This window comes from Archocentrus centrarchus, chromosome 23, assembly GCF_007364275.1.
Source record: "Archocentrus centrarchus isolate MPI-CPG fArcCen1 chromosome 23, fArcCen1, whole genome shotgun sequence".
Lineage (NCBI taxonomy): Eukaryota > Metazoa > Chordata > Actinopteri > Cichliformes > Cichlidae > Archocentrus > Archocentrus centrarchus.
Genome location: NC_044368.1, coordinates 10,886,847 through 10,902,643, shown reverse-complemented (window position 1 = coordinate 10,902,643; position 15,797 = coordinate 10,886,847). Strand labels below are relative to the sequence as shown.

Sequence of the window (15,797 nt, the reverse complement as noted above, 5' to 3'; positions counted from 1 at the left end):
GTATTATAGACAAAAAACAAACAAACAAACAAAAAAAAAACAGTGCACCACCAAGCATTTTATGACAAGCTTGTTTTTCTTTCATACAAACAAGCAAACAACAAAAACAATCAAAGTGAAGTTGGCAATCTGCTGTGAGCACTTGGGGTCTGAGGAAAGAGAAGAGAGAAAAGACAGCATAGATGGACTACAAACAACAAATGGGACAAAGTACAAACAAATGGAGAGAAGACGGAAAGTTAATAATATGCAATAGTGATGGGGAGAGAGAGCAGGGGTGGGTCCATATGAGACCGCCCCCAACCCCACCTCCAAAAAACACCAAAAAAACAAAACAAAAAAGCTTCAAATAGAAATTGGACTGACTGGACTGTTGCCTATGGGATGAAAAAATGTGGCTTTCCACGTTCAACGTGAAAGCTGCTACATTATTTGCCCTGCGTGTTGACATCACTGGTCCACTACGGCCCCGCCTCCGCACTCCGGTGATGCTGATCCCCCCTTGCATCAGCACCATTTCTGGTTTCCTTGCAAAGTACCGACAGAGAGAGAGAGAGAAAGAGAGAGAGAGAGAGAGAGAGAGAGAGAGAGAGAGAGAGAGAGACCCAACCTTTACCAGAGCGTAGAGGCGTCAGACTGCCGCCACAGCATCCCGGTTACGCACTGTTCAGAGGCCCCATCGACCGATCGCAGCTCCAGAAACAGCTAAAGGAGAAGTCAACATAGCCGGGCACGTTGCCACAGCTACAGTCAGTAATGGAGAGCCTGCTGGATAATCCAATGAAAGCCGTTCTTTATCTGAAGGAGCTCACCACTATCGTCCAGAACCAGCAAAGCCTGATCCAAACGCAGCGCCAGCGCATCGACGAACTCGAGCGGAAGGTGGAAGACCTGATCGGAGAGAACCGACAGTTGCGGGACCCCCATCATTACGTTCAGCAGCCCTCTCAGCACCATCATCATCACCACCATCACCACCCGACTCACCGCAGCGCTAGTCCCCAGGCGCCGGCCCACCTCCACCAACACCCGGGGAGCAACAAAACTGCGGCTCACCTCGGCCAGCAGGCGCATCATCAGCAGCCACCGCCACCCCAGCAGCAGCAACAGCAGCAGCAGCAGCAGCAGATTACCGGTCTGTCGGCCCAGCCTCAGCAGCAGCACCCTACTCCTCCTGCACCGTCTTCCCACCACCCGCAACAGCTGCAGCTCGTTCCCACTTCCCCGCAGTCGCCCAAAACGAGCCAAGCCAGCCCCGATTCCGCCGAGGAAGACAAGAGGAGCCCCTGCTGCAAGTCACTTGTTCCGCAGACTCCAACCACTCTCTGCCGCTCAGTTGGACTGGCAAGGAAAGCGGAGTAAGTAGCTTACATGATGTGTGCACTGCACAAAAAAGTTCCTTTTTAACTAAAGATTTAAACAAGCATTTTTGACAAATAATAATAATAATAATGATAATAATAATAATAATAATAATAATAATAATAATAATAATAATAATGCTCATTGCAGTCATCTTCCATTTTTAGCCCCAGAAACTGCATCTTGTGTCAAACAAGTGACATTATTTCTTTATATCTATATTATTTATATCTGCAGACTTTATTGCCTCTCATGAATATCAGATTCACTGACCTCAACGATTCGTTCTACATTGCATTTCTATAATGTAACCTATATTACTGTAGTTTTCCTAGTCTAAATATACCAAATGTATCCCTTCCTAAGTAGCCATCAGATGTGACATATAATGTCATGTAAAGTCTGGGTGTCATAAATACACTACAACAGATCACAGACTCTGTATGAGCTCAGTGCTGGACTCCACATGATTTGACTTTGAGTTCACTTACAAACAAATGCCTAATTTTCCTAAAGTTGCTCCAGTATTTTCACATCACAGTCTTGGTCCCATTAAATCAAATGAATACTTAATGGATATTGATTTTGAGAACCCAGGCTGGCATTTTAACGTGGGTTAATTCTGCACCAAGGCAGGACGTGACTACCTTTGCAGAACTAAACAGTTGCAGTCACTTTCTTTTCTTTTTTGGGGAGACCAGAACCGAAGATTGGTTCATTTGTGTAGTGTACATTTAGAGAACTGTGTTCTCTTTGAGAGGAGGTTACGGTGCTCTGTTTTCCTGCGCACCCAGGTGTTTCCACACTTTGAACGTGGAATGCACCCATCAAAAATGCATCTGTTTTTAGGCTCGGCTGAGGTAGCAGTTTCACAGGTGCCAGGCGAGCCTGGTGACACTGTAAACACACATCTTAAAACATCTAGCAGCTCCTAAAGGCACATCACTGACTGAGACAAAATGTCAGCAATTTTGTTTGGAACACACCTACATGGAAGTTTGATAGTGCAGGCTGCAGGTAAAAACAGTGTATTTCTCATTAAGACAGAAACAGAAACACACAGGAGCAGCAATCCAGCAGGAATTAAAAGTAAAGACAGAAAAACATTTTTGGCTGTTTATAAATCACCTTACAGCCACATCGGATTACTAAGAAGCCTTGGTGAGTGTTGCAATTATGGTCCTCCAAAACTAAATTCAGAGCTAATGAAATCTATAAATCAAAATGTAAATCATGAGCAGCTGTTTCTATATATACTGATAAACTGTTAAAGCCATTTTCCAAATAAAACAACAAGCACCTAACAACTAATTGGTTGTAAAGATTTGTTGCCTTTCTTTGTCTTAATTGACAGTAAATTGCTAATTTGGGGTTTATAAGCTACACAAGGACACAAAGAAATAGAATAGAATAAACACTATCTGCATGAACTGAACTTATGCACAGTGGTAACGTGTAGGTAAGGGCACAGTATTTAAAATGGCCATCTGCATATCCTGCAAATATTAGGAATTAACCAACAGAAGTGGTGGTTAAGGGTGTTTCATGCACAAAATATGATTTACATTTCAATATGTTTTCTCATTGACCTCCTTCATGCGTCTATATTATATATAATAGTTAAAATTTATAGATCAGAGTGAAAAGTGTTAGTATGGACTGTGACCCCTCCACCCTACAGAAGACAGTTTTCTACTCAGAGGTGTTTTTATGCCATTTCTGCACAGCTCAGAGTTCCTGCACTGTGTCGCTGTCTTACTAGAAATCAAATCCTCCACAAAGTTGCAGGTTTGATGCAACTGCCTTGTTTTTTTTCCCCACGACCTCTTTGTATTTTACTGCATGCATTTGGGCTCACAAGTGTTCCCGGGATGATCAACATTGCTAAATCCACACTGATTCAATGTTTGTGGGGGTTAGTGGGGTTAGGTTAATTGGTGAATCTAAATTGCCCATAGGTGTGAATGTGAGTACGAATGGTTGTTTGTCTCTCTGTGTTAGCCCTACGGCACAGACTGGTGACATGTCCAGGGTGTATGCTGCCACTTGCCCTATGGCAGCTGGGATATGTTCCAGCCACAACCCCACCCCCACCCTGAATTGGATAAGTGGAAGAAATTGGATGGATGGATGGATGGATGGATGGATGACTCAGTGTTGTAAAACAATAAAACCTGCAAACCATTAGTATGCATAGGCATTCTAGGTGCTTTGGAGGTGTCCATGCTGCTTATGTCGTTTGCCTTCAACAATCAAGGTCACATGAATTGACTCTTCCAGAGCCACACAGAAACAGCACACTGCACCAAGCCCCATCTGCTCCACTTGGCTGCGTTTGCATTGTTTCTGTTAATCCAGATTGATTCATCAAGCCATTAGGTCATAATTCCTACAGAGTGCACGTTAGGAATGGTTTACATGCAAAAAGAAAAAAAGAAAAATAGCAACACAAACCCACACAGTATGAACTGTACAAAATGCATCTAAGAATGCAATTCACTAAGTGGGTTCATTTACTGATTTACTAACCATGGCCCCTGACAGCGCCGCAGGGTAATGAACAACAAGAGATAGACAGAGATAGAGAGGGACAGAATTCAAGAGAGCATCTGGTACAATATCCTATCCCTAATGTAAAAGCAGTGATACATAAAATGCAGAACACGTGAAGCAGCATTGTAATTTCCACTTAGAGCATTGATCCTGGTCGGACAAGATTGTGAGTCGCTGTGCTGTCACTTCTGCAGGAGAACAGATACATTTCTGGTAATGGGAGGGTGACAGGGACACATTGGGAGCTTACTAATGAGCTGTGTGTGTAAATGTGCCTGTATATTTTCTGTGCTGTTCACTGGCCAGTGACTTCTGGTTATTCCTTTCATCAAGTAAAGGCTGTGCAACAAGTGGCTTTTCTTGAGAAATCTGTAGAAAATAAATAATGAGGGAAACCCGTCACACTCTAAAGGAAAAGGAAGTGTATATGCTTTCTTGCTGACGTCGCTAGGGTTTCTGTTTTCTTGTTTTCAGTGTAACTGTTTGCCCCTTTGCTGGTGGCAGCTTTACATTTAATGTGAGAGTGGTATTGATCTTATCTAATGATCGGCAAGAAAAGAAATAAATATGTTTCCCCAAAGATCATGTGCCTATTGATCAGAAAACAACCAACATGTTTTATTCATAAAAGGATAAATTTGGTTATTTTTCCTGAAGAAAGAAGCTGAAAACAGCAGTCAAAAGTGCTGATGTGGAGGAACTCTCACAGTATCTGAGTAAGTCTTTTGAAATAGATTTTGTATTTTTATATGCACGTATTTTGCACACTTGCAAAAAAACCCCAAGAGGTTCTTGCATTAAGTGTGGAATTAAACAAATAATTCCTGAATATTGGGGTGTAATGGATTTCCAGCTTAGCCACCATTTTGCCAGCTCAACTAGGTATTTCTGTTTGATCAAAAGACAGCAGAAAATCCATTTTCAAAGCTCTAAATTAAAATTTAAATGTTCGTTCGTACCCATTATGCATTTCTTGCCCCCTTCATAATTTGAGGAACGTGAATCAAGGCTGTTTTCAGCTTCGAGCATTGAATGTGGCTGAAAAGTTGTTTCTAGTAACTTCTCAGACGGAGAGTCTGAAGTGTTGCAATTGCGTTACTCAGTCTGAGGCAGATTCATAAGAAGCATGAGCAGCAATCCTGGCTACACCTCTTTCTTCACCCTTTCTCCATCAACTGTGCTTCCAACTCTCTCAGCTTCCATCATTCATATTCTCGTTTTCTCTTTGACTCCTTCCTCATTACTTCTTCTCCCTTCTCGATTGTCCGTATGCTTGTCTTTTCTCCTTCCTCATTCCAACTTGCTCTCTTAAATTTCCTCTTCTCTACAACCCTCCATATCTCCAGTCCTCTCCCCACTTCCCTTTTCTCCCTTAATCAGCAGCTTATGCCACCTCTGCAGTCTGAATCAGTATTCAGACCAGTCCTCTAACCATCAGGCTCTCCACCACTTAACCCATCTCCTGACTGGACTGGAGCCTTCAGTTCACCCCGCCTGCTCTGTATATGCTTCAGAGGCTGCCAAGTGTGTTTGTGTTAAAATGAGGGAGCGTGAAGGCTGGACCGTATGTTCAGGAGGGAATCGAGGAGAGTGACATTAAGAGTAGGTGAGGTGGTGTGTTTGTAGGGGCGACTGAGGTGGAAATCCCTGAGTTCTCACGTAGCTCCAGGTGCTTTTCTGCTGCTTTCCTACCTCCCACGCACATATAATAGGCTCTCGCTCTTACACACAAAACACTCACTAATGCACATAAACCCTAACATGCCACATGGCAGCCTACATGTTTTTCCACATTGGCTGCAACTCCCTCTGCACTAACCGTGCCCTTGTTTTCCCCTTCTACTGGTCCTGCACCAACTGGAGAGCAGAATGTACAACATTTCATATGCCATTTCCTGCCTGCGACCATCTCCTTCAGGAAAATCGTGGGCTTTGCGCATAACTCTTTGAGATGGGGATTTCAGTGAACACACATGCGCTCACAAATACTTTGTAGCATACATTATAGAGTAACCCTGCTGAGTTTCTGCTGGATGCTGCATCATCTCCTTGTTCTGATGCTCTCAGATCAATGAGCCTGGAGCTTGACAGCTCATGCTCCAACAGCTAAGCCATCATTTTAAAGGCACTCCAGCCTTGATCCTACTAAATCTCTATTCTAAAGCTAGACTATTGCTTTTATCAAAATCTATTGTCTGCCTTTTCTTCCAAATAATATTCTTCATTATGGCTTTACAGGATTGCATGAAACCAACCCAGAAGAGTCAAAGAGAACGCTAAAGAATTTCACACACATGCTAATGTTCTTTTGTGGTTCAAGAGGTAGAGGAGGTCTTCCACTGCTTGGAAGGTTGGTGGTTTGATCCAAGGCCCTGCATGTCAAAGGGTCTCAGAGAAATGCATATAATAAAGCGCTGAGTGAATGGGCAAATGCAGCTTGCAGCTTCAGGGATAGTGAAATCTTTGCATCTCAATATACCACCAATCAGTGTTGGCTTCTTTTACCCATGACCATCGAGCTTTAGCAAAATGTGTCCATATTATTTGGATATTAGACAAAATACTTGCTCTTAGTGCCTGGATCCACTTTTTCCTGCAAGCTCAAGTTTTCGGTTTAGCAGCATATACAAATTTAGTTATAGGTTCTTTACTCAGTAAGGCAGTGCATCCAACAACAAAGCAGTTTTTAGTTATTTTAAACATTTCCCTGAACAACTAGTAAATTAATTTTGAAGGGCAATTACAGAAAAAAAAGTGTATTTAGGACTTGTATAGGTTTGGTAAAAGATTGCTTAAAAGGTTCAGTGAAACAACAAAACTTCAACAACTGAGTGATACCATCTAAATTCATTATAGCTCCAATTCTGCAGCTATGATTGCACAAGGTTCTAGGGTAAAAACCTTGGCACAAAAAGCAATGTGCCTAGTTCAAAACCTGTTGTGGTAAGTGCCAAAATATATATTTATGATTCAAGAACAACCATTTCCTGTCTCTGGAGCCTGACAGGAAAGTAATACTGCTTCTCTACATGTTTGTGTATTGGAAGACAACAGTGGGAGTGATTCCAGGAGAAGTAGATGGGTGGATGATGGATTTTAGGAGGTAAATGGTTCTTTCTATTTCTTGCTTGCTCTCAGTCTGCCTCCCCTTCTCTTGCCATTTCCCTTTATACCATTACTGGAGTGCTTTACTCTACTTCCCCCTCACCTCTCTGTATGGGAATCATGTCTGTTCGGTTATGACAGGGTGACTGCTGCTGCTAGAATCCAAATCATGAATATCACATTTGGTGCGTAGTGCTTTTAAATTGCTTCATTTCTCTGAGGATGTAGCTGCCAGGTGATTCCCGACTCCCTGGTAGAATATTAGCTGTTTTCATGCACAAGTTGAGCGGGTCGAAAGACTGTCCCAGCTGTCTGTAATCCAACCGTGTGCCTTCTTGTGTGCATGTGTATTTGTATTTGACATTAAACTTGCTGTTGTAGGGAGAAATCAAAGGCTTTCACATTTATATCTGTGTGCGTATGTGTGTGGTAATCCTGAGCGTAACTTGCTTAGGTTTTGCCTCACTGGACGCTGGACTGTCGGCCTGCAGTGTGGTTTGATCCAATGTAGTTGTAACTGTAGCTGAATTAAATTATATAGTACAGAGTGCAAATAAACAGGACTGCACTGCTCAGAAGCTCTGCAAATGGTATGAAATTACAATTAATGGAACAAGCAGTTCTCACTAGTATGATGATAAGCACATGAAAACTGTTCAGTTCTGTTGTTCTTGCAAAATTGACTGAAAACATCCACCTTTAATCCGATTCAGTTCACTTTTTCATTATAACAAATTCATCTGTTAAACCACTGGTGGCTACATTATATTCGCAATATACCCACTGTAGTCTATAGCAATGCTTTATTACTGTAAAACTATTACAATACTATGCTGTATAGCACCATTATACTTTTAATTTAGCATCCCTACTCTGTCTGTGATCTCCAAAAACAGTTTTTTACAGTAAAATGTATAAAAATACCATGGATGTAAATCTATGCTGTACAGGGTCTTAACCTGTACGTCCTCATTAGTGCATTAGGTTTCTTGTCTTTCTTGAATTGTTAAAGGGGTCTTTGCTATGGTGGCCCATTGCTAACGCTATTCTTTGGCACATAAACACCGGAAACCACACTACCCATTGACAAAAATCAAACTATTTACACAGTTAATGCAGGACTACTTCTACAGAAATTAAGAGTGTCAGCTGCAGACAGCTGTTGCAAAATGCACTTGATTAACTGATCATTAGCAAGTGTGAGCACCTCTATAAAAGCAGAGGTTTTTGGCAGTTTGCTGTTCTGGAGCATTTAGATGTGTGTTACCACAATGCCAAGGAGTGGACCTCCCAAGGTCAGACTGTGCAATGCTCAGAGAAACTACAACAAACTCAAGAGCCACATCTCAGAGTCTACAGGCCTCAGCATGTTCAATGTTAATGTTCGTGACAGCACAATTAGAAAAAGACTGGCTTGTTTTGAAGGATTGCCAAAGATAGCCTCTTCTCTCTAAAAAAGAACATGGGAACATGTCTTAGGTTTGCAAAATTGCATCTCATCAAGTCTCAAGACTTTTGGAACAATTTCCTTTGGACAGACAAGACCAAAGTGGAGATGTCTGATCATAATGCACGGCGCCACATTTGGTGAAACCTAAACACAGCATATCAGCACAAAAACCTCATACCAACTGTAAAGTACAGTGGTGGAAAAGTGATGATTTGGGCTTTGCAGGGTTTTGCAGCCATAGGACTTAAGTCGACTATGAACTCCTGGCTGAAAAATCAAGGTGTTCCAATGGCCCAATAAAAAGTATAAGCCTCAAGTTGATTAAAATGCTGTGATGGTACCGTAAGAGAGATGTGCATAAATAAATACCCACAAATCTAGATGAACTAAAGCTATGATGTAAAGAAAAGTAGGCCAGCATTACTCCAGAACAGAGAAATTGCAGAAAATCCAAGAGCTGCATTTCAGACTCTACAGACCTCCGTTAGCATGTTAGCTAATATGCATGTGAACAGGACTGCATAGAGTCCAATTAAATCCTGTTTCACAGGACTGTGAATAAATAAAATAAATATCAAAATAAATATCATAATACTACTTTAGCACTACACTTAAAAGGCGTTGAGATGACGCCAATATAAATATAGTAAAATTAAACTGAATTACTTACTATTATACTATAAGTTTTTTAAAGTTAAACATATGGTGGTATGAGTCTTTGCACTCTCCATCACAAAATTATCCATAATCGTAATGATGCCTAGTTAATATCTTTACTTTGTCTCTGGGAATTGATGGAACAGGATCTTGCACAGATGTGGACTCAAACAAGAGCGTGACACAAGTCTGACTTACCTGAAAAAGAAAATAAATACTGTATTATACCATAAGATTATACTGTTTTCCTGTGTGTGTGTGTGTGTGTGTGTGTGTGTGTGTGTGTGTGTGTGTGTGTGTGTGTGTGTGTGTGTGTGTGTGCTTTTATTTGCTTTCATTCAAATGAAACCATTTGAAGCTCTCTGTTTTGGTCTGAGCATTAAACTACAAGACCACAAAAACTTTCATCTGTTTAGTAACTGTAGACATCAGTTTTGGTTAATGGTGTTTTTGGCTGCCACTTTTCAGGCGATGCCAGGTGTTTCGTTTAAAGCTACAGTGAGAGGGGTGATAATGTGGCACTAAGCACAACAGTGCAAATGTACAAACCCAGAATGACAGACAGGCTGAATAATTGGACAGATTAAAAAAACTAAAGCAGGGGCAGAACAACTGCACAACACATACAGAGAAGCCCCACAGGGCTGAGGAGTCCAAATGTTGTCCCACTTTCCTCACGGCTGAACTGCAAACAGTTTCCTTTCATTGTCCTCTGTCCCTGTGATCCCTAATCAATCAAAATGACAAACTTTGGCTCAACTGTTTTTTTTTTTTCCTTCTTCTGAACATGGCTTCCAACTGTTTCCCGGGCAACACGCCGACTCGCTGAAAGACAGACGTGCCATTCTCGTCCTTGACACATCCAGATGCCTCATATGACATTATCTTCCATTAGTAAATATTGCACAGCCACAATGTGTCTCTGCTTGGGATTTTGACATGTTTTTCTTGTTTGTCATGTTACACTAGCTGCGCAGCGAGTTGCCGCCTTCATGGTTGGAGGTAAATTATTCACACATCTGATGGATGCATTTCATTTCTTCTCCATGCAAATGAACAGCAGGCCTAATGAGCAATCAGCGGAGTGTGCGCGCCATTAGTATGCAATCTACATATTTCAGAGTTGTGTTTGCAAATGGAAATGCCATCACTGTTGTCATCTGGTGTCACTCAATCCGATCGCATATTGTAAACAGATAACGCCGATGTAACTGAAGCTTGCATTAATATCGGTTGCTTCTGAAATCTGCACATTATCATTGCCACCATAAAAATGTGGAAAATTTTAATAAAATTTATTATGCTAATGATGACATTCTTACATTTGTCTGCAAAAGCAAATTTCTATAATCGTGTAATATTTCAAAAACCTGGCCTCTTTAACAGCTGCTTACCAACTGTATAATTTAAAACTGTAACTCCAGTGTTTTTATTATGGAGCAAAGAAAATAAGTGACGTGCAGACGTCATTAGAGTAGCACTAATACATCTATCATAGCTTTTTTTTTATCTCTCTAAAATCCATTACAATCTGTTTTATATTTCAGCAGCAAATGTGCCATTAGCTGTCAATTAACAGCTGCTAACATACGCAGTGTTTTAAAAATGTGTTGACCATAGATCGGCACTTATAACTGTCTTCAACATTATGCTTCATTTAAATCTGTGCTGCTCTAGTGTTTGCCCTTGAGGATTATAGCATCTTAGCATGAAGGTCAAATGGTGGTATGTCTCTGAGTGGTCAGTGAGCTTCTGAAAATGTTCTTTGAAAGAAAAAGCAGTTGTGGAAAAATGTCCTCCCATCTGTCACAGAGATTTCACCTCCCGAGAGCTTAGCAAAGAAAATCCCTCGACAGACAATCATAATTGTTGAGCACTATGTGCAGTAGTGTGCATCAGGGTGTGTGTGTCCACAGAAGGTTAGGCGAGCAGTTAAATTATGGGGTTGTGTTAGAGGTGAACAGTTTGAGCAAAATATTTAATTTTGTGTGTATATATAAATATTTATGTGTGTGTGGTGCACTGCTACACTTGTGCTACTACAAAGTATATTCCAGCTGTGTGTTACACCTCTTTTTATATGCTGAGGGTAAAAATGATTTGGCAAAGGATAAACCTGTGCATCTTCAATCATAGCTCACCCAGCAAGCCTCCTCTGCCCTCAGCCCTCTCTCCTCTAGACGCATTTCCAGAATTGAGACATCCTTCAAGATGGTGCGTGGGATTGATGTCGGGGTCACAGCAGGAGAATGGAGGTCACAGGACAGACAAGGAGGCACAGAATAGAAAAATGAGACAAGGAGCAAGGATTTCAGGAAAAATTGGAAAGGAAAAGAAAGAAAAAGTAAAAACACAGAAAGCCACATGAGAAAATAACATTCAAAATAGAGGGATAAGGGATGATGCACACAGACAATAAGGAAGATGCAGAAAAGGGAAATTAATGCATATTTAAGTTTAGGGGCTGCATATTTCTTTTCATTCTTAATGTTGAGTATATAACATATGCATTTCCTGCCTTTTTAACTTAGTGTAATCTAAACATTACTGTACTTCATTTATCGGCCATTGCCCTCTATCCAACTTAATCTCCATGCAGCAGTAGTTGCTCTCACAGATACGCACACGCATACACTTATGGACAAGAACACATTCGCCTAAGGAAATGTCAGGTATGGTTAACTTTACGAGCCAGAGCAATGTTCAAAGCCGTCCACCTAAGCCTGCAAGGCACTCTAGAGTTGATCAGAACAGGCACTACGTGTCCAATCGCCTTTCCTGGTCTTCACAACAGATCATATAAAGCCTCCACCAACCCTCAACCATGATTTATTGTGCTGTGTAATAGAAAAATAGAAAATTATTTATTCACCCAATTAATTTGACTTTTTGCATATGTCACCTTTTAGAATTTATGTAAGTGGTAAAACGTTTGAGGCCTGTATTGGCTGTGATCTGTGATATTTTATAATTGTCATAGTTTGTGCTCACATGTGGATGACCATAAAAACACTCTGTCCTTCTCCTGCACTGTGGTTACATCATCAACGCCCGTCTGTCAACCCCTTGACGCCAGTATTACATCATCAGGTACTCAGCCCCATAGGGAGGACCCGATGTTGTCTTTGGATTTTCGACTTGGAGCAAATCCTAAAACAGGCTAATGAGATAATCAGGACACAAATGCTGGATGAGTCATATATGTGAGACCTGGGCTCGCTTGCCTTCATTTTTTCCATCGTACAAATACAGTGGCCTTCCTGGTGCAAAAATCCTTAACACAAACATTCTCCTGAAAGTATTAATGAAAATAAATTAAGCCATGTCCTCAGAAAATATGAAGCTACTGTTGCTGATTTGTTACTTGGCATTTCCCTTGTTCGCCTTAACTCTGCAGATATGACAGCCGTGACAGTTTGATAGCATCAGCGTGAAGTGTGGAAAATATCTGTAAAATCTGACCCGCTGCCAAGTCAGCAGATGGCCCTGCAGCAATACGGTGCAGCTTGATGCTCGATATGAGCTGCTAAAACTGCTCGATAGTGGAGGCACCAGCTGGAGGTCAGATGAACGGTAATGAAAATAAATAAATAAATGCTGATTTCATGGGCGACAGAGTGGCTGTAATATCTGTGCCGCTCCTTTGGTGATGGCACCAAAAAGTGTCTTTCTGGGCCGTCCCATTTAGTATTGTGCCTGGCAATTAGTCTGAAATGGTTTTTGATTTATTCAGCCTGACAGAGAGTTCAAAATCACATTAGTTGCATTATTAATGATTTAAATTGATTTTGAAAGTAAGGTTTATGATTTACTATAAAAGTAGTTGACCCAATAAAAAAGTAAAAACTGGAAACAGGTGTAGCGATTTACTGAAACGTGCAAACATATGGAAATGTAGCATACAAGGCAAAAATAGAATTTGGATGAATCTAATGAGCTTCAAAGTCAATATTTGCTATGGCCACCTTCTTCTAACTTGGTCTAAAGTGGTCTCCAGGAATAGTTCTCCAGGCTTCTTGAAGGACATTCAAAGCTCTGCTTCAGATGTTGGCTGCCTTTGGTTTTGTTCTCTGTCATGAGGATCCCACACTGCTTCAATAACGTTGAGATCCATGACTGATAGTGTTCCATTTGTGTATGTTTTCTATCCAGGTATGCTTTTATTGCATTGGCAGGGTGTCTGGGATCATTGTCGTGCTGAAAAATGAAACTGTTGCCAATCACACAGATGGCTGTAGACACTGACTGTTGTACCTCTCCCCTGGCCTCGACCGTATATACAGACAGACTGAACCAAAAATTTCAAAATTGGATTCATAACTCCATAAGAACTGATGCCACTGATTTTCAGTCCAGTTCTTGTATAATTTGGCATATCTTTCTCCTGTAAAAGTCACCCTTCCACTGAGCCCATTTTTCACGAGGCTTCAGCGGGTTGACTAAAGGGCCAGGTACCTCTCTCAGGTCCTGTGTCAGGTCTTTGTTGGATTTTTCCTATTTCTAAAGGACATGATTTTCAGTTACTGCTCATGTGCTGTAGGCCTGCCACTCTCCCTTTTGTCTTCCATTTGGACATTTTCCCTTTATTTTTAAGGACACATTGCACCATGCAAGGTTTTCATCTAATACCTCTTTGGGAATCACCTTGTTGGTGTAAGCATCGTATTTTATGCCTGTCAAAGTGACTTATCTTTGGCATTTTTTTTTAGATTTAAATAAATTTGTGAAATACATTTTAAATATTTAAATAAATTTGTAAATTGACTGCTAGTAACAAAGTTCCTGGCTCTTTGTTAAGTTGACTATTATGTCACAACACTGGTTCATCCTTTGAGTTAAGTGCCTTTTAATGCTTGAATAATTCATAGGTCAGTGTTTATTGGCTTAACAAAAAAAAATAGTCAGGTACTGGGCAGAAAATGAGTGGAAAAGCAGCCAATGTCTGAATGAAAAACTTTGGAAAGACCTCCAGACAGCCTGGAGAGCCATTACTCAAGACCACTTAAAAAATACAAGAAAGTCTGGCTCTTTGGAAGTAAAATATAAAGAAATGAGAGGCGGTACAGCACTTTTGCACAGTACTGTGTCTAAAATGTAGCTAATGAGATATATTTGTTATCACCTACATTGAGAGATAGCTCCTTAGGAATATTAAGCTTTATGAAGATAAAATATCATAGATGGTCAGTGTGAGGCATCCAGGTGATTCTAAGCTTGTGAATTTTTCTTTTACTCACACAAATGGGCATTTGAGGTGGCGACAAGTTCACAGTGACATTATAAGAGAGGTTCACATTTGTTCACCCCATTAATTTTTCTTCCTTTTTACATATGCTACTAGAATGAGAAAGTTTGCTTTTCAAACCTAAGAAGCACCTGACCCAGGTGCATTTTGTTCTAGATGAACTAGTTTTTGGTTTTCTGTGGCACTAAAACCCCACAGGACTGTCTCAGTGTGGCATCAAAATTTGGCTAAAGAACAACATTTCTCACACAAACATCTCCAGATGACATAAATCCAGCTCAGTGTCAGTCTTAGCTGAGATGGAGCGCTCTGTGACAAGTGTACACTCCAGAAAGTGGCTCACTCCTGTTCTTCCAAAGGGCTCAGCTCTCTCATGCGCTACTGGGTGTGCCTCAATTCATCAAAAGGTTTTTTTTACATTTTATTGAAGAGGGACCAACAGCTGGGAGTGAAGCTGAAAAAGAGCATAAAATGTCGAGAGCCTGGAAAGTGCTTTGATTTTAGGGGGTGTGACATCAAAACTTGACATTTGCTGTTGATATTTTGTACATATTTTTTTTGTACATAAATCATGTAGCTGCTAAAATATGCCCAAACTGACAACACATTGTAATAAACCAGCTTTTCTTACACTCAGAAGCTCGGTTACCACCGGCTGGAGGTTGGTGAGCATTACCGTGAACTGGTTTTATATTTACTGTCAAATGCCAGAAATCATATAGGCCACGATGACACAGAGAATATATATATATATATATATATATATATATATATATATATATATATATATATATAAAAGCTAAAATGCTGGAGTTCTTTTACGGGCTTGAACACTTGAACGGAGTGTTTTTCCACCTCCTTTGTTAGCTTTCTCTTGGAAAAATTGTTCTTGCTTTCTTGTCCATCTCCAGCTCTTTCCTTTTAAAGAAGGAGAGCTAAGCTGCTTGGGAGCGCCCATAAGTCCATGCTGACGTAAACCGTTCAGGGATTTTTTTTTTTTTTTAATTCACTGTGTGTATTTGTAGAGGAATTAATATAGCAGGCTTTATGATGTGTGTGTGTATGTGTGAGAGGCAGAGAGAGATCGCTGCGTTACTCATATGAGATGCCTGATTTAGTTTAAGGACAGTTTCCTACTAATAATCCACTGCACAATTATGTTTAATACCTCATTCTCACCTCACAAAGATGCAAGCGCACTGCCCCCATCAGTGAAGCACTTGGGTATGTGTGTTGAATTTATTCTTCACAGAAAGCCCTGCGCACTTTTAGCCTGTAAAACACTGTGATAAACTAGCACTTAAAGTAGCTGCCAATTGGCCAAATGGAGGTGAAAAATTGCAAAAACATTTTGGGTCTCTATTTTTTATTTAACATGACCAAATTGCTTCCAATAATACTGCCACGAGATGAGCTGACTTGCGA

General features: G+C 40.7%; 1 protein-coding gene across 1 annotated transcript in view; it reads left to right on the top strand.

Moving 5' to 3' along the window:
* The first annotated feature begins 641 nt into the window (after positions 1-641).
* Positions 642-15,797, top strand: part of iqsec3a (IQ motif and Sec7 domain ArfGEF 3a) — a 131,774-nt gene continuing 116,618 nt past the window's right edge. The window contains exon 1 of the mRNA XM_030720436.1: positions 642-1,358. Within this exon, the coding sequence (XP_030576296.1) occupies positions 757-1,358 (602 nt within the window). The 5' untranslated portion in view covers positions 642-756. The remainder of the gene's footprint in view (positions 1,359-15,797) is intronic.